The sequence below is a fragment of the Eretmochelys imbricata genome, chromosome 21 (assembly GCF_965152235.1).
Source record: "Eretmochelys imbricata isolate rEreImb1 chromosome 21, rEreImb1.hap1, whole genome shotgun sequence".
Taxonomy (NCBI): domain Eukaryota; kingdom Metazoa; phylum Chordata; order Testudines; family Cheloniidae; genus Eretmochelys; species Eretmochelys imbricata.
In genome coordinates this window covers 16,389,484-16,417,010 of record NC_135592.1, presented here as the reverse complement: position 1 = coordinate 16,417,010, position 27,527 = coordinate 16,389,484, and the positions used below count along the sequence as shown (strand labels likewise).

The following is a 27,527-nucleotide window of genomic DNA, read 5'->3' as shown; positions in this document are numbered from 1 at the left end:
CTATCCAGCTCCTCGTCCACTGTAACCCCTAGGTCCTTTTCTGCAGAACTGCTGCCGAGCCATTTGGTCCCTCGTCTGCAGCGGTGCATGGGATTCTTCCATCCTAAATGCAGGACTCTGCACTTGTCCTTGTTGAACCTCATCAGATTTCTTTTGGCCCAATCCTCTAATTTGTCTAGGGCCCTCTGTATCCTATCCCTTATGCTTCTCCCCTCCTGTCAAGGTTCCTTCCCCACTCTGAACTCTAGGGTACACATGTGGGGACCTGCATGAAAAACCTCCTAAGCTTCTCTTTACCAGCTTAGGTCAAAACTTCCCCAAGGTACAAAATATTCCACCCTTTGTCCTTGGATTGGCCGCTACCACCACCAAACAAATACTGGTTACTGGGGAAGAGCTGTTTCGACACGTCTTTCCCCCCAAAATACTTCCCAAAACCTTGCACCCCACTTTCTGGACAGGGTTTGGTAAAAAGCCTCACCAATTTGCCTAGGTGACTACAGACCCAGACCCTTGGATCTTAAAAACAATGAACAATCCTCCCAACACTTGCACCCCCCTTTCCTGGGAAATGTTGGATAAAAAGCCTCACCAATTTGCATAGGTGACCACAGACCCAAACCCTTGGATCTGAGAACAATGAAAAAGCATTCAGTTTTCTTACAAGAAGACTTTTAATAGAAATAGAAGTAAATAGAAATAAAGAAATCCCCCCTGTAAAATCAGGATGGTAGATACCTTACAGGGTAATTAGATTCAAAACATAGAGAACCCCTCTAGGCAAAACCTTAAGTTACAAAAAAGATACACAGACAGAAATAGTTATTCTATTCAGCACAATTCTTTTCTCAGCCATTTAAAGAAATCATAATTAACACATACCTAGCTAGATTACTTACTAAAAGTTCTAAGACTCCATTCCTGGTCTATCCCCGGCAGAAACAGCATATAGACAGACACACAGACCCTTTGTTTCTCTCCCTCTTCCCAGCTTTTGAAAGTATCTTGTCTCCTCATTGGTCATTTTGATCAGGTGCCAGCGAGGTTACCTTTAGCTTCTTAACCCTTTACAGGTGAGAGGAGCTTTCCCCTGGCCAGGAGGGATTTCAAAGGTGTTTACCCTTCCCTTTATATTTATGACACCTCCCAGTCCCGCTTATCCCGGCAGAGATGTCTGAAGAGTGCTGCAGAGATGGGCTATACATCCCAGTGTGCTGGACGGGGCACGGGGACTGTGTTTCTGGCCATGTTTGCAGGAGCAGATGTGCTGCTGAGCACGGTTCCTGGGATGTGTGTGGGGTCGGGTATGGTAAAGAAAATCCTTTAACTGAGCATTTCCTTGTTTCGAAGGCCTGCTATGCACACACGCTTTCTGCTGGTATCACTGTCAGGCAGAAGTGTAATTATTTACCAGTACAGTTATACCACTGCGAGCACTAATGTGGGTGCAGTTATACCAGTATACAGGTGCCTTAAGCCAGGAGAGTCTGTTCCCCCTCCTGGTTGGGGATGAATTAGACCGGTAAGAACACCTTCATACCAGTATAGTTGTGTCCACACTCGGGGCTTGGACCACTTTAACCCTAATGGCACTGTTACCCAGTACAAGTTCTGTGTGGAGACGAGGGCTAAGGGTTGTGGGGGCCTGGTGGCACTTACACACCTGGGCCTGGTTAGTGATGAGAACAGCTAATAATCACCCCCCAGTGCCGCCCATCAGTAGCCTGGTTTTCATCTGAGGATCTCAAAGCACATTGTAAAGGTTGGTTAATTCAGCCTCCCAGCAGACCAGTCTCACTAGCCCTCTTCGACAGGTGAGGAAGTGAAGTCGTGGGAGGGGAAGTGACTTGCCAGCCGGCCAGTTGAGAGCAGAGGAACCCCTGGGCTCTGCTCTGACCACTAGACTGTACTCCCTGCAGATATCCTCAGAGAAAAGTCACAGTTCTGTGACCAATCAGCCCCTTGCAAGGGGGGGCTCCATTCTATGCGACCTCTCACTCTGGCTATGCAGCTACTGCACGTCGTCACTGAGCCAGCCTAGACGCTGTCTTGTCTGAAGGAGACAGGTGCGGAGCGTTGTTCCAGCCCCGCCGTGGAGGGTTGGTCAGAGATGGTGAATTTCCTTCCATTTGTTTCTGTGACGGGGCTGCACTGAAAGAACCGGGCCCCGTGGCCCAGCTCTGGCAGCTGGCTGGAGTTCCTCTGACTCAGGGTGGGTCTAGCCGAGCGTGTGACTGTAGAACCAGCAGCCGCCCAGCGTGGGCACTGATTGCAGCAGAGCGTTTGTGGCAGCGGCAGGATCCCGGCTGTTTGGCGGAGTCTCCACTCTCTGGCCTTTGGAATCCAGCCGCTCAGCCTGATTTCCACTAAAGAGAAATCCAGCCCTTCCTTTGCCTTTATCGTGCTGTGCCTGTAACCCGTGCGTCAGATGTGACGTTCCTGGACTGTCTGGGTCTGGGTTAGCAGGGGAGCCACTTGGGGAGGGGAGTGTTTGTCCAGGGCTGAACGCACTGGGGCTGAGTAATGATTAGGCTGTGTGAGGGGTTTTCTTGGCAAATGCCGCAGCGTTGTTACCATTGTGAGCCAGAGATGGACGGAGACGTTCTCCCACGATACGCTGGCAAGGGATTCACCCGGCAGCTCGGCTTCCTGCAGCGCTCAGACCCAGGCAGGGTGCCCCAGCAGTCGTGCGCTGCACCTGTGTGGACACAGGGCCTCCCATGCTAGTTCTCGGTGCGGGCGCTCCAACTGGAGCCAGCCTGCCACGCGTGCAGCCCGCCGTGAAGACCGTCCCCGGCACGGCCAGAATGGCACCCGGTGGGCTGAGACCCGGCTCTGTCTTTGGTGCTCCCCAGGCCGGCGCTGAGGGAAGGAGCAGTCATGGCAGAGCTTCTCTTGGCCGAGTTTCCAGCTTCGCTTCATTTTTGTTTGAATCTTTGTTCAGAAGGAGTTTTCTGGGACCGTCACGTTCTTTGCTTGCTGGAGGGAAGAAGTGCCTCAGTTCTCCTGCTTTTTCAGCTGTTCAGGTGTGTTGTGATGAGCTAAGAACCCTGGTCCTGATTCTCCTCTCACACCACTTTCATCTTGGTGTAACCTCACTTCCTTAAATGGGATTACTCTTGTGAGTGAGAGGGGAATTGGGCTCAGAGGGTTACTCTTGATTTACATCCAGGTGAGTGAGAGGAGGATGGGGCCCAGTGGGTTACTTCTGATTTGCACCAGGGGAGTGAGGGGGATTTGGCCCCAGTGGGTTACGCCTGATTTACACTGTGGGGAGTGAGAGGGGAATCAGGCTCAGTGGGGAGGGAGGAGGGGAGTGAGAGGGGAATTGGGTGTGTCGTTTACCCAGGCTGGTCCTGCTCAGAGCTCAGTCAGTTCCCGTATCCCTCTGTGACTGCCACTGCTCCCTGGTGTGCCTCTGGCCGGTTAGGCAAGGCCTGTGTTTGGGAGACAGCGTGCAGGGATTCCCTCCCGCCTCACCCCTGCAGCTGTGGGCTGGTGAGCTCAGATTACCCCTAGCTGAGCTTGCACAATCGTAGCACTGTGTGCGGGTGTGCGTGGCTGAGCTTCTCCTGTTGCTGTGGGGCAGTGGGAGGGGTGTAAGCGCTACAGACCGAGCAGGAGGGATCTGCACGCACTGTGGGGTGCAGGCGATGTGCTGTGCTAAGGCCCAGGCCGGTGGCCCAGCTGAGCCTCTGGCTGGGTGGGACAGGCCACTGCGCCCTGGCTGTGCGTCTTGTGTGGTGCAGGTTTCCCACACAGCTCTTGGAAGAGGGCTTGCTCCTCCCTGCCCCGGGAACGCCTTGTGCCGCTTGCATGCTGCCTCTGCGCCTGGCCCCGCCGCGCCTGGCAGGGCTGGGACGGTGTTGCTCACCTGCCCCTCCTCTCTGACTCACTGGTTCCCCTGGCACGGCAAGAGCCAGCGGAGTGGAGCCAGAGCGAAGACAGAGGCTGGCGGAGGGGACCAGTCGACTGTGTGTGGGGGGATTGGGAGAAATCCGTGAGTTGGATTTCAAATCAGAAGGCAGCTCCACGCTGTTTCTGGGCCGGCGCAGGGTGGAGAAGCCCGCCAGGTAAGGACGGCTCTGCTCCTTCCCGGGGGTCGGTAGGTGAGCTGGGGCGGGGGAATGAATGGAAGGGAAACCCGGGGGCCTGGGGTGGAGAAATTCGCCAGCCCTGCCAGCCCCACTCGTGGTACCAGAGCACATGGCTGTGGCCTGGGAGACATTTCCTTCCTGTGCCATTCTGGAGCCCCCTGGTTCCGCTGGGGCTGCGGGGAGATGGGGGAAGGAAGAGGGGAAAGGCAGCCTCCTTGTTTACCACAAGCCCTTTGTATTCAAGGAGAGTGGCTCTGGCCCTCCCCTCTCTGGAGGGTGCTAATTACAGCTCCTGGGAGGGAGAGGGCAGCTGCCATGGCAGGGCCTGAGAGGCCCCTCTTTGCTGGTACCCCGCCGCCCCCCCAGTATGGGACTAGCAGAGTAACCTCGCTCAACACTAAGCCAGCAGAGAGACACCCAGGGACTTCAGTGGGCTTGGCTTAGCTCCGGGGAGCGTGCCATCCCCAGCACTCAGTACAGGAATGTGTTCTCAGTGGAGACAAAACCAACCCCTAGTCCTTTCTCCGGAGCCCCCTCGCTTTCCCTCCCCTCGTTGCAGTCTCTGGGGCTGGGGACGCTCCTTGCGGGTTTTTATTTCTGCTAAATCCCCATGGCTCAGAGTTTGCCAGCCCCCGGTGCTGACATCTGGGCTGGCAGGAGGTTTGTGCTGTTCGGCTGGCAGAGCAGCCAGGATATGACTCTGGTGGACGGACCCGTCCGGAAGATTCACGCCCAACGGCCAGGGAGGCAGCGAATGGGGCCGAGTCACTGCCAGGAGCCCTGTGCTGTCAGGCAAGGAAACTCCAGGGCCCAGGAGTGGGTCAAAGACTACAAGTGTGAGCAGGACTGGAGCAAGGGACTTGGGGCCTCCTAAATGTCCCAGAGCCAGACCCTGAGGGAGCCATTCCTGATACAGTATGGGAGGCTCCAAAGATTTAGGGGCCATTGGCCACGTGGCCTAGAGCAGTGGTTTTCAAACGGCGGGTCGCGACCCAGTACTGGGTCATGTCGGCTCTGGTCAGCATTGCCGACTAGGCCATTAAAGGTCCCGTTGGTGGTGCCACCAGGCTAAGGCAGGCTGGTCCCTACCTGCTCTGGCACCACACTGCCCCCCAGAAGCGGCCAGCAGCGTGCTGCCCCCGCCCCGAGCACCGGCTCCACACTCCTGGCCAATGGGAGCTGGGGCGGGAGGGGGCGGTGGCTGCAGGTGAGAGCTGCGCGGAGTCGCTTGTGCGCCTCTGCCTAGGAGCTGGACCTGTTGCTGGCTGCTTCCGGGGCACAGCGTGGTCCGCGGTGCCAGGACAGACAGGAAGCTTGACTCAGCACCCCCGCTACGCCGCTGACCGGGAGCCTCCTGAGGCAACCCCGTGTCCCAATCCCCTGCCCCAGCCCTGAGTCCCCCGCTGCACCCCAAACCACTCATCCCAGGTGCCACCCAAGCCTGCGCCTCCAACCCAGAGCCCTCACCCCCTCCTGCACCCCAACCCTCTGTCCCAGCCCAGAGCCCCCTCCGACACCCTGAACCCCTCATTCCTGGCCCCATCCCACAGCCCTCACCCCCGCACCCTAGCCCTGAGCCCCTCCCACACCCCAAACCCCTCTGCCCCAGCTCCTTTGGGTCACAGGCATCAACAAGTTTCTTCAACTGGGTCGCCAGAAAAAAGTTTGAAAACCACTAGCCTACTGGATGGGGCACTACACTGGGACTCAGGAGACCTGTCTTCTTTCCCCGGCTCCTCTGGCCTGCTGGGTGATCCCGGCAATCACTACCACTCCCCGTGCCTCAGTTTCCCCATCTGTACAATGGGGATGATGATCCTGACTTGCTTTGTAAAGCACTTTGAGATCTGCTGATGCAAAGCTCTAGATAAGAGCAGCTATTATTTATTCATTATGATCTTATCTTGAGTAGAAGTAGGAATCACTGGAACCTGGGCTAACGCCCATCCAGGCTTCTCTCCGATTTGCCTGGGGGCGCCTCGCAGCCCAGGGGTGTTTGAAGAATCAGCCTGTTGTGGTGTTGCCTTTGCTGTGCGCCGGTCCCTCTCCCGCTATAGCGGGTGGCCCCTCTCTGGGACGTGTGGGTGCCAGGAACAGCTCTGCATTGTGTCCTGACCTGAGACCTGGCCTCTCCACTCCCCTCACCACTGAGCCCAGTGCGGACGTGTCCTTGCTCCTCTGCCCTGCCTTGCTCCCCCCATGGGCCTGCCGGGTGAAATGTACAATCAGTGACTTATCGCTCTGCATGAGTAATGAGGAAGGAGACAGGCTGCTTAGCCTCCTGTGACTTGCTCCCAGTTAACCCCTTCCCTGACGCCAGTGGGTTCGGGAAGGGGACTTGGCTGTCCCTGGGCAGGAGTGGAGGTGTCATGCCCTGGCCTTGCTGCCTCTCCCTGGGGGTGAGGGAACTCAGCAGCCTCCCTAGCAAACCAACCTGCCTCCCTTCCACAGAGAGCACAGGGCTGTGTGGACGCTGCATTCGTGGCTGTGTGCCCACAACAGAGCCACATGGGCTCTCGGTTTGGAGAAATGCAAGTCCGGATTTTCTGGGAGCCCAGCACGCTGAACGCTTCAGAGAATCCGGGCCACACTGTTCATCTTGAGAGTCAGACGGTCAAACACAGGCTGTAAGGGGCTGGCCCTTTGTGCGTGGGCAGAGCAGGGAGGCTGGCACTGGCTTGGAGAAGGCTGCTCATGAAGGAATTGCAGACACTGGCTCAGGATGGCTGCCGAATCAAATGTGAAAACAGAGTGAGCCAGACACTCAGACGGTGTCCTCAGGGGCTGCGCTCATGGCAGATCTTCCCTCAGCAGCAGGGGCTCCTCAGCCTGATCCCCAAAAGGGATCCATGCGTGGGCAGCAGAAGGAGGGGTGGCCGTTGGCATTGGCAGGCAGGTGCCAGACGGAGTGACATGCAGGGCTGCAGCGCACGAATCACAGAGGCAAAGAGCCAAGGTTCCAACGGGCCGGAATACGGATTTCTGGTGAACTTTCCAGAGGACAAGGGGAGGGGCTAGGAAGAAGTGCGTGAGAAATATTATGATTTGTTACGGCTGTGGTGGGAGCAAGGCAGGCTTTGGCCTGGACAGAACAGGGGCATGCAGCCAGCAGGGTGATCCTGTGGGCTCTGCTCTGTTCTCGTTCATAAATTAATCCTGGCTGACACCTCAGGAAGCTTTCCCAGTTTCTTGTTTTTCCCATTAAGAAAGGGATAGAAAATATCATACTGCCTCTATATAAATCCATGGGACACCCACACCTGGAGTACTGCGTGCAGATGCGGTTGCCCCATTTCAGAAAAGATGTATTGGAATTGGAAAAGGTGCAGAGATGGGTAACACAAGTGGTTAGGGGTATGGAACGGCTTCCGTATGAGGAGAGATTTAAAAGATTGGGACTGTTCTGCTTGGAAAAGAGACGACTAAGGGGGGATATGATAGAGGTCTATAAAATCATGACTTTTGTGGAGAAAGTGACCAGGGAAGTGTTATTTACCCCTTCACATAACACTAGAACCAAGGGTTATCTAGGGAAATTAATAGACAGCAGGTTTAAAACAAATAAAAGGAAGCATTTCTTCACACAATGCACAGTCAACCTGTGGAACTCCTTGCTAGGGGATGTTGTGAAGGCCAAGACTATAACAGGGTTAAAAAAGAGAACTAGTCAAGTTTCTGGATAATAGGTCCACCTGTGGCCATTAGCCAGGATGGTCAGGGACACAACCCCATACTCTGGGTGTCCCTAAAGCTCTGACTGCCAGATGCTGGGCATGGACGATAGGATGGTTCACTCCCTCTGAAGCACCTGGCACTGGCCACTGTTGAAAGACAGGAGGCTGAGCTAGCTGGACCTTGGGTCTGACCCAGTCTGGCTGTTCGGATGTTCTTATGCTCAGTTCCCGCCCCGGGTGCTGTGCAGCTCACACGCCTCCCCCTGAACCAGGGACCTGGCCGTGAGGGAGCAGGGGTGGATTTATGGGGCTGCTGAGATTTGGATGCAAAACCAAGTGGAATCTGGATTGTTGTGCTGGGATTCCCAACTAGCCAGGCTGAACTCAGGGGATGAGGACATGGGGGTGGGAAGAAATGAGGGGGATGGGTCCCTCCCCGGAGCCCATTAAAGTGCGGGCGTAGGCCCCCCACTGACACCGGCAGCTCTGGTGCTGGCCTCACACTGGGCAGCTCTGCACCGTGCCCGTTTCCCAGCTGACAGATGTGAGAGTTAAACAAAACCTGGGCTTGGTGCCCAGAGAAACTGGCCATTCCCTTGACTGAACCTGCCAGGGCTAGGGGGCGAATCCTTTGTCACAGGGAGCGGGAGGGGCCCTTCCCCTGCTGCTGAGGCAGGAGCCTGGGAGTGGGACTAGGTGAGCTCAGGGTGCTGGAGGGGGGAGACACAGACAGCCTGGAGCCGCAGCAAGAGGGAGAGGAGAAAGGAAGAGCTGGCCAGGACCGGGGGAGGGGTGGAGGCGTCGGCTGGGGGAGGGGTGGGGGTGCCGGCTGGGAGCAGGCGGAGGGGTGGAATTAGGGAGCCAGCCAGGGGCGGGGGAGGGTATGACATCCCAGTGGACATGGGGTGGGATGGAGCGGGGTTGTTGTCCAGCAGTGGGTGGATGCGGGAGGCAGGATAGAGACCGGCGGGGCCTTGAGCTAAACTCTCAGGTTATGTCTACACTGTGATGAACCCGTGGGTGGCCCAGCTAAGCTGCCTTGGGGCCGCGAGGCTCGGGCCATGGGGCTGTAGAATTGCAGGGTCGATGTTTGGGCTCAGGGACACTCTTCACTCTGGGGGTCCCAGAGCCTGGTCTCCAGCCCAAGCCCCATGAGGTTGCGTCAGCAGAGCCGGCCCGGCTGCGGGTGTTCGTGGCCATGTAGACGTAGCTCAGCTGCTGCTCAGCAGCGCCCCACGCTCAGCGCTAGCTCTGCCCGTACCAGAGGGGGGCGCCAGAGCAGATCTGCAGGGACCCTGCAACCCCGGAGCCGGCACTGTGCTCCCAGGCATGCTCCTCGGCCGACTCGCAGGGAGCCTGAATTTCCCCACTGTGTGACTCGCAGCATACAGCTGGTCTGCCCGGTGACTCTGGGGAATCGATGCCAGCGGCTGCAGCAGCCTCACCAGTTTCCTCACCACCGTGTGGCCGCTGCTGAGCCTGTGCCCGGGGTTGTGCCCTGGACCCGAGTTCCTGGCATAGCCCCATAGGCAGAACACAGCTTGTGAGTGCTCCCGACAGGGGGGCCCACGGGCAGGGTGGTTCACAGGGGGCTCCTGGGGATTCAGCCAAACAGTTTGGGGCCCAACTTTCCAAGTGACCTCTGATTTGAGGGGCCTCCGCTGTGGGGGTCTCAGTGGATCTGATTTCCGGGGTGTGAGGAAGCTGGGGTGACCTGTGGATGTTCAGCACCTTTGGCCCCAGGCCCTGGCTGGGGGTATTTAGGCTCCTGAAATTCAGAGGCTGCATCTGAGAGCTCGTCGGCTGGAGCAGGATGGTACTGGGAGTATCTCCTGTCAGGGCTGGGTGCCCACGCTGGCTAGGCACGCGGCTCAGCCTGTAGCTCCCCTCGGGAAACGGACTGGGTTTCTGCCCGCGCTCCGTTCACAAGAACTGGCTAAATCAATCAGGACAGGTCTGCAGGAGTACGCGGAGTCAGCGCCAGTCTGGTGGCTTGTGGTTTCCGCTCACAGTGAGGCGAACGGTGAGCAGCTCGGCTCAGGAACCCGAAAGTGCGAGTGAAACTCGGTGGCTGGGATTCCAGCGTTTTCTGAAACTGCTGGGGGGCTGGGCCCTGTGAACCGAAAGGTGGTGTTCTGCGTGCCGTGCTTGGCTGGCAGACTCGGCTGGGATCTGGCTGGTGAGCTGCCCTTCCTCCTCCGGGACGGACACCAGCCAATGGAGCGACTGCGTGAAAGTCACCGGCCCCAGGGTCCCGCTCTCCAGAGCTCTGCACACCAGGAGGCTGGCCAGGGGCCACCCAGCGTGGCTGCACTTTTGCTCCATCGGCGCAGGGACCCGGGGTGTAGTTAGCTGGCTGCTTATGCCAGCTTGCTTTCGTCCCCCCAGCAAAGGCCGCGTTTTGCACTAGTGCAGAGGGTCTACCCCAGCAGCGTGCCCTGGGGACCCACAGAGATACAGATACGCAGGGCGGGGGGATTCGCTTTCTTTCTGGGTGGGATCCCTCTGCCCCTCCCCTAGGGAGCGGCTAGTCCCAGCTCCAGACAGGAACTCTGGGAGACTTTCAGTTTCTCATGTAACAGGCTGACTCAGCTGGCGGGGGCGGGGAGACAGGCACAAACGCCCGGCTCTGCCCCCAGCAGAACAGCTGCAGGGTGAGCAGCAGTGAGTGGGACAGGTGGCCCCCAGGGCTCCACTCTCGCAGGCTGGGGGCCACGCAGTGGGATTGTTCACTGGGCCTGTGGCCCCTACAGCTCCAGAAGAACAGTGCACTCCAGCTGCCCGCAGGGCTTTCCTGCGCCAGGGGATGGAGGGGCGGAGAGGCAGGGAAAGGGCTTGGGGAAGGGGATGAGCTGCCAGTCCCCAGGGGTGCCATCTGAGATGCCCTCTAGGGGCCTCAGCAGCTCCCGGCCCCAGCTCCCCCCACGCAGCCTGGTGCAGCAGCGGAGAGCTTGGGCCAAAGCTCCGGTGCAGCTAATGTTCTAAGTGAACCCAGGGGGCCTGAGGCAAACCCCGAGCCTCGCCCCAGGGCCAGTCTGCACCGTGGGCCCAGCTCCCTTTGCAGGGCAGCTCAGACGGGAGCTTGGCGAGAAGGCATGAGAAGGAACGTTCCAGCTGAATGAATGCCCCAGTGTGTGTGTTTCAGAGTAACAGCCGTGTTCGTCTGTATTCGCAAGAAGAAAAGGAGTACTTGTGGCACCTTAGAGACTAACCAATTTATTTGAGCATGAGCTTTCGTGAGCTACAGCTATAAGCTATTACCAGCAGGACAGTGGGGTGGGAGGAGGTATTGTTTCATATTCTCTGTGTATATATAAAGACTGCTGCAGTTTCCACAGTATGCATCTGATGAAGTGAGCTGTAGCTCACGAAAGCTCATGCTCAAATAAATTGGTTAGTCTCTAAGGTGCCACAAGTCCTCCTTTTCTTCCAGTGTGTGTGTGTGTGTGTGTGTATGTGCGACGGCCTTACACAACTCTGTGTGCGTGTACCAAGTATCAGAGGGGTAGCCGTGCTAGTCTGTATCCACAAGAACAACTGCCACCAGACTCCTCGTTGTTTGTGTGCGTCTGTGCGATGGCCTTACACAACTCTGTGTGTGTGTTTCTATGTGCTAACCATGTGTGTGTCTGTGCGATGGCCTTACACAACACTGTGTGTGTGTGTGAAGCACTTCTGAGTCTTTGTCTTTTATTTAACCAGTTCCCACTCAGGGTCGCCCACTCCCGGGAGCCTCGGCGTGGGTCTCTGCCCCTCACTGTTCCTGCCCCCGGGGCCACCACTGCCCATGGAGAGTAAAGAGGATATCAGCGACTCGGACAGCGGGATCATGCTGCACTCAGGTGGGTGAATGGGAGGCTAAGTCCAGCTGCCGGCTGCCGCCCTCTGCATCGGCCTGGGGCTGGAATGTGAGCCCAGGAAGGCGGGTGTGGGGGGAAAAGCTGTTCTGGGTCAGTGTCTCTTCTGGGGATTCCCCTCCTGGGCCCTTCTCAAGGTAGGTTTCCCTGCACTGAGAGCTGTGTCTGGAGGGGGAGGCCATTTGTCAGGGACACGTGAGCCCTGAACTGCCTGTATGTCACACACATCCGTCCTGTAACTGTAACCGTAGGCAGGGCTGCGCTAGCAGGGGCTGCGGGTTGGGAGAGAGGGGCACCGGCAGAGCTGTGGGGACCCAGGGCTGGGCTGGCAGGGGCTGCGGGTTGGGAGAGAGGGGCACCGGCAGAGCTGTGGGGACCCAGGGCTGGGCTGGCAGGGGCTGCGGGTTGGGAGTGAGGGGCACCGGCAGAGCTGTGGGGACCCAGGGCTGGGCTGGCAGGGGCTGCGGGTTGGGAGTGAGGGGCACCGGCAGAGCTGGGGGGAGCCCAGGGCTGGGCTGGCAGGGGCTGCGGGTTGGGAGAGAGGGGCACCGGCAGAGCTGTGGGGACCCAGGGCTGGGCTGGCAGGGGCTGCGGGTTGGGAGAGAGGGGCACCGGCAGAGCTGTGGGGACCCAGGGCTGGGCTGGCAGGGGCTGCGGGTTGGGAGAGAGGGGCACCGGCAGAGCTGTGGGGACCCAGGGCTGGGCTGGCAGGGGCTGCGGGTTGGGAGAGAGGGGCACCGGCAGAGCTGTGGGGACCCAGGGCTGGGCTGGCAGGGGCTGCGGGTTGGGAGAGAGGGGCACCGGCAGAGCTGTGGGGACCCAGGGCTGGGCTGGCAGGGGCTGCGGGTTGGGAGAGAGGGGCACCGGCAGAGCTGTGGGGACCCAGGGCTGGGCTGGCAGGGGCTGCGGGTTGGGAGTGAGGGGCACCGGCAGAGCTGTGGGGACCCAGGGCTGCGCTAGCAGGGGCTGCGGGTTGGGAGAGAGGGGCACCGGCAGAGCTGTGGGGACCCAGGGCTGGGCTGGCAGGGGCTGCGGGTTGGGAGAGAGGGGCACCGGCAGAGCTGTGGGGACCCAGGGCTGGGCTGGCAGGGGCTGCGGGTTGGGAGTGAGGGGCACCGGCAGAACTGGTGGGGAGCCCCAGGCTGGGGTAGCAGAGGGGCTGTGTGTTAGGACGGAGGAGCAGCGGCAGATTGGCCTGTGTGAGGAGAGCCTGGGGTGGCTGAAGATCCGGGAGTGAGTGGAGTCATCAATGTATCTGTGAACTTCCAGTTTTCAGCATTTATTTGGCAAAAATAATCAGCTGATACTGTCACAACTCCCCCTCCCCCCCGCCCTCAGATTTTCCAGTTGAAAATCCTGCTCCCTATGTGCCCAGTCATTCCCAAAGTCAGTCTGAAGGTGCCCCCCACACCTAGAGATGCTGGTTGGAGGGCGGGGGGAGGTTGAGGATGTCCCCAGCTCCATGAAGGTTGAGACCTTACCTTGAATCCCCTGGGCTGTCAGTGAGCGGGGCACGGTAATCACTGCTAAGATTTACAGCTGGATTCACCGACGAGAACACTGCCTTCAGGATCAGGCCCCCGGTCCAGGACCTTAGCTCCGGCAGGGGCCGGTACCAGATGTGTCAGAGGAAGCTTCTTAGCTCCAGGCAGCTCAGGAAAGTCTGCAGCATGGAACAGAAATGGCCAGGAGTGGTGACTGCACCCATGCTACAGGCGTGCTGAGCTCTCGGCAAAATCCAGCCCCAAGGGCAGGTGCTGAGCCGTAGGAAATTCTGGGCTAAAAGGAATGTCCTGGTGCGAAGGGGAGACATGGCTCTCTCCTGCCCCTCCATTTGCATTCCACTCCCAGGACCCAGCTCAGCCCCCGCTGTGGATGAAACCAGCAGTGTTTCCACTCAGAAACCTGCAGTCAGGGCTCCCTGCTTTATCTGATGGCAGTGACCTGGAGCTGGCTGCAGCCTGCTGATGCTCCAGCTAGAACCATTCCGGGCTGGGCTGGGAGCCTGCAGGCCAGCCTGTACTTTGAAGTGCCACTTACCCTGAGATGGGCCATTCCTGCTCTGGGATAGCCCTAAAGGTCAGCCTTTTTAGGTACCAGCCCCACTCCCACTCCAGGGAGGGCCTGAAGGGCCGCTCTGTCTGGGTCATTAAACATCAGCTGTCACGGTCACCTGGTTCCAGCAGCGCCCCCGCTCCAGCCCACGGAGGATGAGGGGTGGCACTGGGCTGACAGGCTGGGGCAGGGAACTAGCCTCAGACGCATTGTGGGAAGTATCAGAGCGGGCTGAAAATTGGAATTTCTGTCCCATGGAAAATTCCGATATTTCTAAATTAATTTTTGTCCCAAATTGGGCTGAAAAGTCAAAAGATTGTGGTCACATGACTTCCATGATGCACTGCCTCGGTTAACTACAGGGTGACCGCAGTGCATCATGGGAGATATAGCCCAGCCAGGAGCCCAGTCCCTAGAGGCCGGTGGGGGCACGAGTGCTGGTGGACAGATTAATGTAAAACTGACTCGGAATGAAACCTGGGTTTGACAAACCAGAGCGTCGCCGCTGGGCTGGCCCAGCCCAGACCCAAATCTCCCATTTTGATTTTCCCAATAGAAAAACAACACATTTTGGCAAAATTGAAATTTTTCCTGCCGAAAATTTTGATTTGACAGTTAGTGCATCTTGCATCAAAAAAACACATTTAGATGGGAAATTCCAGACCCCCGAGTAAATCCTCAGTCAGATCAGTGACGCTGGTGGGCTCGGCAGCCGGATCAGCCAACACCTCCCAGCTGCTAACGCGAAGTGAGCAGAATTGGAGGACGCTCGATCCCTCTGGACTGGTGGGGAGCTCTGTGGGGCAGGACCGTCTGTGGGCTCTTTTTCAGCACAGGGACTAGCATCCTGGGATGCCCTTGAGCAAGCTGTAGAGAGCAGCGTAACAACGCACAGTGAATCCACTTGTTTAGTTAAATCTTCACAACGGCTCCAACAGCAGGTTGGTTTGTGTTGTTATTCAGAGGGAGAAACTGAGGCACAGAGAGGGGCAGTGACTTATCCGAGGCCACGGGGGGGAGTCACTGTTGGTGACTGGAGTAGAGCCATCGATTTCCTGGTGCCCAGCCCTGCGCATGGCGTGGAGGCTGCCGCTCTCATCCTGGAAAGGGGCAGTGTCCCCAGCCAAGGTGACTTGTGTGAATGAAGGTGCCCCAGCTGGCTGGGGGAGAAACCAGCTCGGGGTGAGCTGCGGAGATGGCACAAGATACGGTGCCCAAGCCCCAGGCACCTTAGAATCCAAGGCCCCAAGTGGCCCCAGTCTGTGCTCAGGGCTGGCCCTGCGTCTCCCCTCTGGCTGCTGAATCGCGACTCCTGCTCTCATCCCCCACAGGCCAGGACAGCCCCGTGTCTCTGCTGAAGGACCTGACCCAGGCGGTGCGCAAGCAGCAGCAGGAGCTGGCGGCGCGGCTGGAGGCCTGTCTGGTGGAGCTGAGGAAGCTGTGTCTGCGCGAGGCAGTAAGGAGCCCTGGATCTCGTGGGCTGGGCCTGGCGGCGGGTTGGCTGGATGGAGATTGTTCGGCCACCTCTCGTTTGGAGAGGAACCTGGTGGCTTTCCAGGAACTTGGGGATCCCTGCGTGTGACGGAGGGGGCTCCACCAGCTAGCCCAAAGCCACAGCTTCTACCTAGGGCGGCCAGTTTTGGTGGGACTTATTCCTGGAGGTTTCATCAGAAGACAGTATCTTTAATTAAAGATTAATATTAATTCCTGGAGACTCCAGGCCAGTCCTGGAAGGCTGGCAACCCCCTGGCCTTGATTGCAGGCTGCCACGGGCAGGCCGGATGGCTGGGGCAAACCTTAGCCTTGGCACTGAGGGGTTAGTTTGGGCCCATAGCTGCTCTGGTGTCTGGGCTATCCCAAGAGGATGGGGAATACATGGCAGTGCCAGTCAGTTAGTGCAAAGGTGACAATGTGCTAGGACCACGTGCACGTTGGCTGGTGTGCCCACTCCTCCAGGGCCTGCCCCCCAGGGCCACGTGCGTGTAGAGTGGGAGCACACTCCTACGCAGGACACGCTCCCCAGTGCGCCCCGGCTCCTCACCCATCTCTGGTGGAAAAGACGTGCCATGTGTGATCCCTTCTTCCCCTGGTGGTGCCCTGTGCTGCCCTGGAGGCTGATGTCTGTCCCTGCCCTCCCCAGGAGCTCACGGGCATACTGCCGCAGGAGTACCCCCTGAAGCAGGGGGACAGGCCCCCCATGGTACGGCGGAGGATTGGCACCGCATTCAAACTGGACGAGAAGACAATCATCTCACGAGGAGTGGTAAGGAGCCTGCTGAAGCCCGGGGATCTCTCCCTGGCGTTAGGCAGGGCACGGATGGGTCACCGCCACCACTGCATGGTGGCTCGTGTGAAATGAGTTTGGAGGGTCTCAGAACAGTTCCACAGTCCCCAGCACCCCCACAGGCCCGGTCTGGTGGGCTCTGGCTCGGTCGGTCCACAGCACAGGAACTGCTCCGGCCCCTTGTTGGCTTTCTCAGCGCGGAGGCCAAAGAGTGAGGAGGCCCTTCCAGGTCAGGGGGAGGCAGCGGTGAGGGGACGGATGCTTCCCTTGCTGTACCCGCCCGGTAGATCAACGGAGTCTCCAGGCTGCTCCATCCCATCGGTACTGAAAACGACCCGGATGCCTGTCCCAGCCGGCTCTGTCTGTCCCTGGCCGTCTCCAAGGGAGGAGAGCCCAGCACTGAGGGGTGGTGCACAGCAAGCTGGAGCTGTCCCAGCTCTTGTGAGGAAGCCCAGAGGTGCTGAGGCTTTGATGCTCAAGCTAGCAGGGTGGGGGAGGGGAAAGGGCGTGGCTCCATCAAATGGGCAGAGTCCATTGATGCTTGATTTGCAAGAGTTCGTTAACATGCCAAACTCTCCACCTCCTGGTGACCTCTGCCTCAGCCTCCTCTGCCAGCCCACGCCCCAAGATAATGACCCAGTGTCCAGAGTGGTGCTGAGGATGGGGGGGACGGGAGCGGGGGACGACTGCTCCCTCTGGCGGGAGGGAGAGGTGGGAGCATGTTTGCTCTCCCTTGACTCCAGTCTTGGGGACCAGCCTGTTGAGCCTCTGGCTTAGCGCCTCAGGAGACACAGCCGGAGCCGGGAGCCCAGTGCGCAGCGATCCCCGCACCGGGGGGCAGGCCGGGCTCTCTCCAGAGCCTGAATCGTTCCTGGGACTCCCCGCTAGCTGGGGCTGAACGTGCCTCGTATGCAGCGCTCCCAGCCCTGCGGGCCCACGCGGGGGAGAGCACAGGGCGGGCAACCAGCTCAGACTCCGTATGGCTGCCTTGGGGCGCGCCCGGGATCTGGACTTCCCTGGGTCCAGGGTGTTTCCTGATCTGTCCAGTGGGGCAGGGGTGGAGTCGGGGCGGGGTCAAGCACCCACTGGCACAAGCAGAAATCAGCGCCTATGGAAGCCTCAGGTTTCCCCTGAGCGAAGGCCTAGCTGGACGTGGTTCCTCCTAGCCCCAAGCGCTGTTCCATGGCTTGTGTCCTCCTCCCATCCAGGACCCGCTGAGCACGCTGGAGAGAGACCTGGCCTTGCAGCTGCAGATTGCCGCAGCCACGCATCGCCTCTACCGGGAAGAGAACATCAGCAAGCACATCAAGAAGCGGCGGAAGAACATGGTGCTGAAGGAGGAGAAGAAGCTGAAGGAGCTGGAGAATGCCCTCAATGAGTGCCGCTTGAGGGCAACGCAGGAGCCCAGGCCCAGCCCCATGGCCCTCGGGGGTGAGCTGCATGTGCGGGCCAGATCTTGGCCGACTGCTCCATCAAGGCCTGCCTAGTGCGAGAGAGAGCGGGCGTGATCCAGTGGGAGCCCCTGGCACAGAGATCAGCTGCCTCTGGCTTGCCTGGCTCCAAGGAGCAAAGGGCCTTGTTTGTAGCCTTGGTGTGACTGGGACTGGCACTGGGTGGCTCAGCCCCTGTGAGGGTTTGTCCTGCCCCAATGGTTGGCACGTTAACTGTGCCGCAGGACGTGTCGGCCGGGGGGTAGGTGGTAACGTCCATGACTCCTTGGTAGAGCTGTACAGGGGTGGCCAGCACTGCCCTGATCACCGAGACTGGTGTCCGCTGGGTTATTGCTATAGCTTCGCACTCCGGCAGGGTCTCCTGTAGCCCCAAAGAGGGTCTCACTGGTCCGCCAGGGCCAGTCTCCCAGCTCTGCAAATGTTCGGTAATGGCTGTTGCTGAGGAAGGAGAGGGCAGGGCCCCCGAGCTCAGCTGCCCCTTGGAGGTACGTGACTGGGGGCGAGCTCTCCCTGGCTCCTCTGCTGATGAAGTTAAACCCTTGAGCAGGAGATGAAGCTACATATGTCTCAGCTCCCCAGTGAATAGCTGGAGGTTATGGAGCTTTCCCAGGGCTCCTGCAGCAGCCTGTTCCAGAGGTCTCCTCTTCCAGCTAAAAGCACCTAGCTTTGCTTTCCTCCTGCTGTGCCTGAAAGAGGGGAATCAGACCAGTTACTCCTGAGTGACACCAGTGCAAGTGGGAGAAGAATCAGACCCACCAACTTGCCCGAGTGGTCATCCGCGGCAGCACCCTGAACTGCCCGCCCCAGTCTGGCTTCACTTGCCTTCCTGGACTCCGTTTCTCAAACTGCTGCTGTCTCTCCTGCATGCTTCTGTTTGTCCCCTCCCCAGAGCTCCCGCTGCACTCCCCCACCTCAGGGCTGTGGCAGGCAGGGCAGGAGGTGTTTCCATAGATCATGTGTTCATGCAGAAATGCTGATTTGTGCCAAGCGAAGCTGTATGTGGAGTCCTTTTGGAGTCAGCGAATCTCCTGACTCAGAAAAACGTGTGCGCGGGGGGGAATGTTTCAAAATTGTTGAAGTGGTTTGTTGTGATATTTTCAAAATGAAAAATTCCAGTTTTCCAATTCCAAAAGACTTTTGGTTTCAAAATTGAAGCTCATTAGACAAAACAAAGATTTTAAAAAGAGAAACAAGTGGAAACTGAAATGAAATGTTTCAAAATGATTAAAATGAAAACAGAATGTTTTGAGTCACTTGAACCAAAACTGTTGCAGTTTTTGGTTAACTAATATTTTCAAGAGTTTGACTTTTTGTCCCAATTCAGAATGGGAACATTTTCAAACTCCTGAAAGTTTTGGAGGGCTGAGACATCATGTTGCCTCCAGCTCTAGCTGTGAGCAGCGCGAAGGAGAGCAGAAGAATTCAGAATAATATTTTGCCTTTTTACAGGGCCTTTCAGCTGAGGCCCTCAAAGCTCTTTTCAGACATTAATTAATGAAAGCATCCCAACAGCCGTGAGGCAGGTAGGGGATATCCGGGGCAATTCCAATCCTTGTCAAAATGCAGCCTACTCTGAAGTGGAGCCCAGGGGCTGTTAAACAGCTGAAAGCATCCATGTAGAACAGGCAGTTAGGATTGTCCCGTTGAAAGCTCAGGGATTTGGGCAGGCTGGTGGAACTTGGCCTGTGGTGCAGGTGAAGGGGAGCCTCTGAGCCACGTCTGACATTGGCTGGCTCATCGTCTCCACCCAGGGCTCACCCGACAGACCAGAGGCACAAAGATGAGGGGACTTCCCAGGCACCATGGTCCTCTCCCCACCCAGCCCCTGAGGTGATGCAGGCAGAGTGCAGGGCAGGGAAAGGAGAGTGAAGAGGCTCTCGGTCTCCCCAAAAGGGACTGAGCATGTGTCTGGGCGTGGGGCTGCTTTCTGAGCCAGCAGGCGGGCTGGGGGCTGTGGCGGAGTGGGGGCAAGAGGCAGCGCACTCGACTTCTCTGCACGGGCCAGGGGACTCTCGCTGCTGCGTGGCCTGGGCTGAGCTCTGGGGTCTACGCTGTGTGCCCTCCCCTCTGGTACCCTGCTTTCCCCCCTCGCCCCCTGGCTGGCATCTCCCTTCTGAGAGGGCTGGCCGGGGCGCAGCTAGCGAGACCAGGGCAGCGATGGGGGTGCCATCACACCTGCAATGCTCATGTTCCGGTGCCCTCTGGAGGGCTCCCCATGTCTGGGAATGGGCGAGGGGGGCTGAAACCCGCAGGAGCAGCTGCTAGGCCCAGCTCAGCAGAGAGGAGCAGGTGGGAAGCCTGTAGAGACATGCCTCCTGCATGGTGCCAGTTAACCCGTCAGGCACCAAAGTGCTCCCTGCCTCCACCGGCTTGATCCTGCCTGAGATGGTCCCATGGGTTCCACCGCAGAGGCAGCTGCATTGCAGTGGTAGGTGAGGTGGCCCCGGAGAGGTTGGAGCTCGTGGGACGACAGACAGTTTCACTGTTGCTGTGTATAGTTAACCCCAGCTCCTGGAGCCGAGGCAGAGCAGCGGGAGACCCAGCCCCGCTCGTGTAGCTGTGTTAGGGGTTTGTGCAGCGTTGCGTCTACGTGCTGCTGGAATCCCAACAATCCCTGCTGACTGAGGCTCCATGGAGAGTCAATGGGATCTGTGTTGCGGCCCCTGGCCGAGCCCAGTGAGCGTCACTGCCCTTCCTCACCTCTGCCTCTTTCCCCATTGCTTCCCTAGAGCTGAGCTCCTCGGATGACAGCTCCCTCTCTGATGCCATCCTGCTGGAGGAGGGTAAGGCATGAGCAGGGTTTGGATTTTCCCTTCCTGTGGGCAGGGCATGCGGGCAGGGCAGTGTCTGCACCCCGCCACGTTGGGAAAGGGGTATGAGCCCATCTGCTCCGTTCCCCCAGAGACAAGCATTTGATGTGGGGTGAGCCAGGCAGGGCTGCTGGGGGATGGGCTCTGGGCTGTGTGGGGATCTGAGCCTGGAGCCGGAGGGAAGGTGACGGGCAGACACTGTGATTCCTGCACTGCTTTCACCCCCCTCGTTCTCTTTCAGAAGAAACCCAGGCTCCGAATCATCATGCTGCCCAGCAGCTCATGGTGCCAGTCCAGCCTGGCACACCGCACAGCTCCCCGGCCCTGCCCGCCCGCTCTGCCCCTCTCCAGCAGCGTGAGGGGCTGCCACCCACGCAGGACGAAGTCCTAGAGTTGGAGCGCTCACCCATCCAGAACAGCCCCTGGAAGGAGACCAGCCTCGATAGGCTCTATGAGAAGCCCAAGAAGCACGCGGCTGAGCCCTGCAGCCTGCCAAGGTACAGAGCATGGGCAACACCTCTCGCCCCATCTCTACTCTGGGGAGCCCTGCGGATCAGGGGTCTGGGGGAATAGCCATGGAGAGATGCTGTAACCACAAGGGGCATAGAAACAACTTGGCTTATAAGGCAGGAGAACCACAGGGGAAGTGCTGGTGGGCTGTTGGTGGCCTCTTCCCTCTAAGCCGGCAGAGACCCAACCTCGCACTGGGGCGCTACAGCTGAGACTGGAAGCCAGAGCGCGGAGACCTGCAGCCATTGCAAATCCAGGGCCCCTGCCTGACGGGTGACCCCAGTGTCCTGGCCAGGTGTCCGCTGGGCCTGATGCTCTTCACGTCCTGGCCTAAGCGGCTGGGTTCTGTGCCATTGCCTGGGGCTCTGGACAGGCTAACGCGTGTCTTTGGCTCTCCCGCTCCTCTGGAGGTCACGCCCTCCCCAGCTTCCATTGCTCGGAACTCCCTGGGACACTGAGCGGGGGATCATCTTTTCCATCCGCTTTTCCTCACCCTTCTGCCCCGCTCTCCCTTCCCTCCCCTCTGGAATGTGATGCCCTGGGTGGGTCGCTGGCCACAGGAGGGAACCGGGACCCTGCGTCTCTTGCGGGAGCTACACGCCGATGCTCTGTGGGTCCCTGCAGCGGGGCAGAGTTGCTGAAGGGCAGAGCACCAATGCAGAGGTTTGGGTACTGTCCCTGTCTCCCCAGGGCACTGGGCCACTCTGCTCCCATGGAAGGAGCCGTGCAGATGTTGCATTGGAGGGGAGGGATTACAGCTCTCCTGCACTGGTTTCTGTTCACTGTGTTTCTCCCCAGCAGCCCAGCCGGGACACCCATGCCAGCGCCTGCCCGCAGCCCAGCTGCTCAGAGGACACCTGAGATGCCCCCCTACCACTTTGTCCCCATCCGGACCTTGGCCTTGTGGAGGCAGGCTGGTTCCAGTGGGCCCCCGACCCCGGAGATGCAGGCGAGGCGAGGGCAATCTCAGTCCATGAGGTACTGCCCAGCAACGGGTTCTCTCAGCCAGCTGGGTGGCACTGGGCTCAGATGGGGCAGGAGAGGAAGAGAGGCTGTGTGGCCTAGCAGCTCTGACACTGAACGGGGAGAACAGGCTTCTAGTCCTACCTCTGTCACTGCCCTGCTGAGTGACCTGAGGCAAGTCACTTCCCAGCCTCATGCCTCAGTTTCCCCTCCCACCCATTCTCTGTTTGGTCTGTGAGCTCTTCGGGGTGGGGGCTGTCTCTGTGCAGCACAGGTGATAGTGGTTGAGGCCTCCAGGCAGTGCTGGTAGGAAATGATAAGGAGTGTGGGATAAATACAGAATGTGGGTGTGAGACGGGACCCCCAGAAGGGAGACAAATGAGAGGAGATGGGAGCAGCAAGGGAGGGACCCTGGGCCTAGCCCCAGAGTTTCTGCTCATGGAGAGCTTCTGATTTTGGTGCTACTGATCTGTCTTCCCCCGAATGCAAAGCAGGGATGTGGAACCCAATTAGCGCGTCCACCCTGAGCTGCCCTCGCTCTAGCAGAATCAACTCCAGCTGGCTACCTTAGCATTGACCCTGACACCCATCACTGTTGTGTCTGGGCGCCTGCCACATAAAATCACTAGCAAGAGCCATGTCTCTAGTGGCTCCATGAAGCCTCTGGCTCTGCTCCCTTCTCAAGGTCAAAATTCTGCTGTGGAGGAGGGGGGTTGATTTGTTTTGATGTTATTAATGTCCTTGTTTAGTGTCGGTTAGTTGGGATATGGCGGTGGAAGCGGGGGGTCAGCTAAGGGGGTGGCTGGACCTAAGGCGTGGGCAGAGCTAAGAAGTGGGCAGGATTAAGGTGGTGGGCAGGGTTAAGAAAGGAGGCAGAGCGGAGCTCGGGGTGGGCAGGGTTAAGGGCGTCTGGAAGGATTTCGGGGATATTCTCCATTGAGGTCTGTGGGGAGGGCTGGTGTGTCTGTACATTAGAATCATAGATTCTCAGGGTTGGAAGGGACCTCAGGAGGTATCTAGTCCAACCCCCCGCTCAAAGCAGGACCAATCCCCAATTTTTGCCCCAAATGGCCCCTTCAAGGATTGAACTCACAACCCTGGGTTTAGCAGGCCAATGCTCGAATCACTGAGCTATCCTCCCCCCGCCAAAACTAACCTCCTCTGACCAAGGGAAACGTCTGCCAAAACCCGGGATCGAACCAGGGACCTTTAGATCTTCAGTCTAACGCTCTCCCAACTGAGCTATTCCAACTGGTACACGTGCCCTGTGTGTACACGGTGCTTTGGATTTCTGAGACCGCTTCTCTCAGCTTCCTTCACTTGCCCCTGGTGCTAGAATACCCCTAAATAGCTTCCCTCTGCCCGCAGGCTGGATGTGTCCCGGGACCGAGCGGAGCCCCGGGGGAGGAGCGTGTTGCCAAGGCGGCGCCCCACCTACTACACCGTCACCGTCCCCGTCCCCGACTACTGCTTCCCTTCATCCAAACCGGGCCGGGCCTCCCGCTCCATCTACCACTCCGGTTCCGAGGACAGCAGCTCGGACGTCTCCAGCACCCCGTGCACCCCGTCGGCTGGCAGCGGCAGCCCTGACGCCTTCCGGAGGCCGATGCCCCCGCCGTCCGCGGAGCCGCCCTCGCCGGAGTTCAGGGGCCCGCGCTCCGTGGGGCCCGAGGCAGCGTACTATTACCAGAGCCCCCACAAGCGGTTGCTGCCTCCCGGTTACTTCCCAGCTGTGGAGCATGTGGCCGGGCGGGAGTTCTGCCGGGGCTACTCCTTGCTGCGGGCTGGCAGCCCAGCTCCGTTCCCCTATGAGCAGGACATGGTGCAGCTGCACTGCCAGCGGCTGGCCCCGGCCCCCAGCAGGCTCCTGCGCACCCCGTCCCTCAAGGACTACGCCCCTGGCAGCGGCAGGGCCCTCGCCAAGTCGGCCGTGTCGGAGGAGCTGAAGTCGTGGCACGAGCGCACCAAGCTACGGACCTTGCGGCCCCACTCGCTGGACAGGCAGGGGGCCTTCCGCGCGCGCAACACGCCGGGCAGGGAGCTGTACGCCTCCCGCTCCGCCGGGCAGCAGCCTCAGGTAAGGACCGGCACGTGGCACGGGGTGGGTAGCGACAGCCAGGGCAGGAGGTGCTGCTGTACCGGGAAAGTGCTAGGGGAAGGGAACCATTGACTCTCTACGGCCTGGGGCATTCGGAGAAGCTGGGGGCCCCTTACTGAGCATCACCTCTCAGTGCCCAGCAAGTAAGGGCGAGCTGGCAAAGGAATGTACCAGCCTTTCTCCTTTGCAGGCCTAGGTTCAGTCATGTCCTGGGTCATACACTGTCCTAGCATGGATCATTCCCCAGTTCACACAAACCCCATCGGCAGAGCAGGGTGTGAGGGGAGCCCAGGGCTGGGGTTGCGGGGGCTGCGGGTCGGGAGTGAGGGCTTTGCTGGGAGGGCCCGTTCTGTGGGAATCCCCCGTGATCCCTTCTCAGCGAGGGCAGCTCATGCCAGCTTGGACACCCTCAAAACCCAGCATTTGGGCCCCCAGCAGCTCTCGGCTTTCGACAGCGTTCGGTCACTGCTGCTCTGGGCAGGCCCACGCCAGGGGCCCAGCACCGTCCATCAGCAGCTCCCTCCCGCTGGGCTTCTGCAAAGGGATCAGCCAGGGAGTAAAACGCTCCTCACAGAACGGCCACGCTCAGCTCAGTGTGGGTAACACGTGGCATGTGGAATGGCAGCACCACAGCCCACGGGCCAGGCCCTCCCTGGTGTAAATCAGCATCACCGATGCCAGGGGGACGATGCAGATTGATACCAGCTGCGGCCCTGCCCTCCCCGCTCTCTAAGGTTAATGTCATATTATTGGACTCGTCTTAGCCTGCCCGTCTGGGGGGGAATTGAGTTTATTAATGTTTGAACCCGCCCCCTCCCCGTGCCACACGACCCCCAGCAGCAAGCGGGACCAGCCCTTCCCGGCAAGTTTGCCCCAGGTCCGTGCGGGCCGGCCCCGGGGCTGGCAATGCGCTGGAAAGCCTCCAAGTTCAAATCTCGCCCAGCCGGGGGCATCTGAGTGTTGCTGTTTTCCCATGGCCAGTTGAATGTGCTGCTGGTCACATCCAGCTCCCAAGAGCCACGCACAGCCTAGCCCAAGTTACTCCCACGGGCAGCTGCAGAGAGGCCTTGCAGAGGGGTTCCCTGGGCAGAGCAGGGCACACCGCCCCTGGCAGTGCGTTCTGGGAAGCCCAGGCCCTTGGCGAGCACACTCAGTGCAGGAAGGGGCTCCAGAGCCCAGGTTTAGCCTATTGAGCTGTGGAACCGGCAACACTTGTCCAGCAGGCCCTTCCCCGAGCCACGTCCATTCTCCTGCCCGGGCAGCTCCCCGCCTGCAGCAGAGGGCAGTGGCCCACGCCAGGCAGGCTGGGGCTTGTGCCTGGCTTCCTCCCATCACCGCCCCTGCCAGGAACCAGAGAGCTGCTCTCTGCAGTGACACGCAGCCCGGCAGCTGTCTTCGCCCCGGGAGCGCTGCCTGGGGGAGCACGGCCCTGCACACCACATCGTCCTGCGAGCACCGCAGGGTGGGCAGCATGAGGGGTCACGTCACCCGTGAGCTTAGCAAGAGGGCCAAGGAATCCCTGGGGTAACTCCGTGCACACCCAGCCCCTCTCCACCCACGCAGCAAAGGCCAGGCCTGCAGCAGCTGGCCTTGTCAAAGCAGGGTGCTCTGTGCTGGGGGCAGGGGCCTGGGCACCCCCAGGAGACTGGGGCTGAGCGCCTGGCTCTGCACAGGCTCCCTGTGTGACTTTGGGCCAGTCCCTTCCTCCCACGGGCCTCTGCTCCCTGTGTGCGGTGGGGAATAATGCCAAACCCCCAGGGGTTGTGAGCGGCCAGGACGGGCTGGCTGTTGAGTCACACTCTTGCTTTGCTGGCTGGGATGGCTGCCCTGAAAGGCTTTTTCCTTCACGCCCATGCAGGTGTGTCAGATCCATGTCCTGAAGCAGTCCCCCGAGGGAGCTCCTGTGCAGGTCTACGTGCCAGAGAATGGGGAGGTCATCACTCAGGTCTAGAGCCGGCCTGGGCCTGCTGCCAAGCCCTCGCCAAGAGAGCCCCGCGCCCAGCTGGTGAGAAGCAGCAGCAGCGAGCCTGGGCGCGGGGGCTTACTCAGGAAGCCAGCTGGTTGCCCTGGACGGGGCTAGCAAGGGGGCAGGACCCCGGGTGCACCAGTCCTGACCATGTTATTTGGACACTGCCATTTGGAAGAACTGGATTCATTCTGGCATTGTTACCTTCTGAGGCGTTTCTCTTTGGACTATGGGGTGCCTCCTCCCACAAGAACTCCCCTCTGTCTGTCTATGGGTTTGCGTGGGCTGCAGCAGAGGAGGAAGGCCGGCTTAGGGCCACAACCTCCTGTGCGGCTTGGGGCTGGACTGATTCAGCTGCTGGATATTCACCAAGGGACAGACATCCTTGCTTCACAGGTGTCATGCAGCTGATAAGAATAGCAGCAGTTGCCTTGTGATCATGCAAGCAGCTGCTGGGGTCATGGTACGTTGTTGATAGACAGACACCTGCAGGGTCATGCGTTATGTGTCATGGTTCAGGCCAGTGCCAGGGAATTGTCCTCTTGTTGATTCAGCATAGAAGCTGCTGGTTTGCCGAGCACCCCACTACCTCTGTGCAAATGGCACATTCCTGGAGAATGCAGCAAGGGCCGTCAAGATCAGAGTGTTTGGGCAATTGGGGAATGGGAGGATTTGATTGGCTATTAGTCTTGCTGCAGTCCCATAAACCATTGCAGCTCTCCCACAGGAGTACGTGCCTTGCCCCTTTCTAGGCTCTAGAGCAGTGGTTCTCAAAGCCGGTCCGCCGCTTGCTCAGGGAAAGCCCCTGGCGGGCCGGGCCGGTTTGTTTACCTGCCGCGTCCGCAGGTTCAGCCGTTCGCGACTCCCACTGACCGCGGTTCGCTGCTCCAGGCCAATGGGGGCTGCGGGAAGGGCGGCCAGCACATCCCTGCTGTGTCTCCCTGTTCCCTGCAGCAGTCCCCTATTGCTCACTACCCTGTGGCATTTATAACTGCCCAGGTGTCTTTCTGCGTTAGGCTAGAGAAATTAACCCACTAATTACGGTAGCAGACTGAGTTTATTTTCAAAGATTCATAGATACTAAGGTCAGAAGGGACCATTATGATCATCTAGTCCGACCTCCTGCACAGCGCAGGCCACAGAATCTCACCCACCCACTCCTGCGAAAAACCTCTCCCCTATGTGTGAGCTACTGAAGTCCTCAAATTGTGGTTTAAAGACTTCAAGGAACAGAGAATCCTCCAGCAAGTGACCCGTGCCCCACGCTGCAGAGGAAGGATATACAGTGTCTGTGGCACCATTTCTTTATATTAACTTATTTGCAATAAGGTACAGTATTGGGTTCCCACCCTGTGGGTTTGTACCAAACACCAAGGGCTCATGTTGGTCTGGATTTATTCCAAGCTCCCTTCTTTAATAAATGCTGTTGTTCTTTGGCGTCCCTTTGGTATCTGAGACTTCATTTTTGAGGCATTGAATTGAGTCTCATGAATTTCTTGGGGAAGGTGTGGTGCTGTCACTGGCTTGTTAACGCTGCCGGGTGCCTTGTGGGGCTGGGCTGAGAGGAGGAGCCAGCAGCGAGAACCCACTGTGACCCTCGGCTGGGTGCCTGCTCCAGAGCTCAGTGTTTGTCAGGAGACAGCAACGTCACTGGGTAGTGAATGGAGCAGCTCTCCCACCTGGCATTCAGCTCAGTCCTAGGCCAGGAACCCAGCCTTCCAAAGGCCCCTCCCAGCGGGGCTGGGGCCTCCATTAGGGACTT

The 27,527-nt window shown here is 59.0% G+C and overlaps 1 protein-coding gene and 1 non-coding gene across 2 annotated transcripts; one reads left to right on the top strand and one right to left on the bottom strand.

The window, feature by feature from the left end:
- The first annotated feature begins 11,558 nt into the window (after positions 1-11,558).
- Positions 11,559-25,750, top strand: INAVA (innate immunity activator). Its single transcript, XM_077839471.1, has 9 exons — positions 11,559-11,613; positions 15,015-15,139; positions 15,824-15,946; positions 17,176-17,398; positions 20,148-20,201; positions 20,470-20,725; positions 21,537-21,716; positions 23,070-23,778; positions 25,658-25,750. Exons 1-9 carry the CDS (start codon positions 11,559-11,561, stop codon positions 25,748-25,750), a joined length of 1,818 nt encoding a protein of 605 aa, XP_077695597.1.
- Positions 22,881-22,953, bottom strand: TRNAF-GAA (transfer RNA phenylalanine (anticodon GAA)). Its single transcript has one exon. It is a non-coding gene; the product is annotated as a tRNA-Phe (tRNA).
- Positions 25,751-27,527: the final 1,777 nt, after the last annotated feature.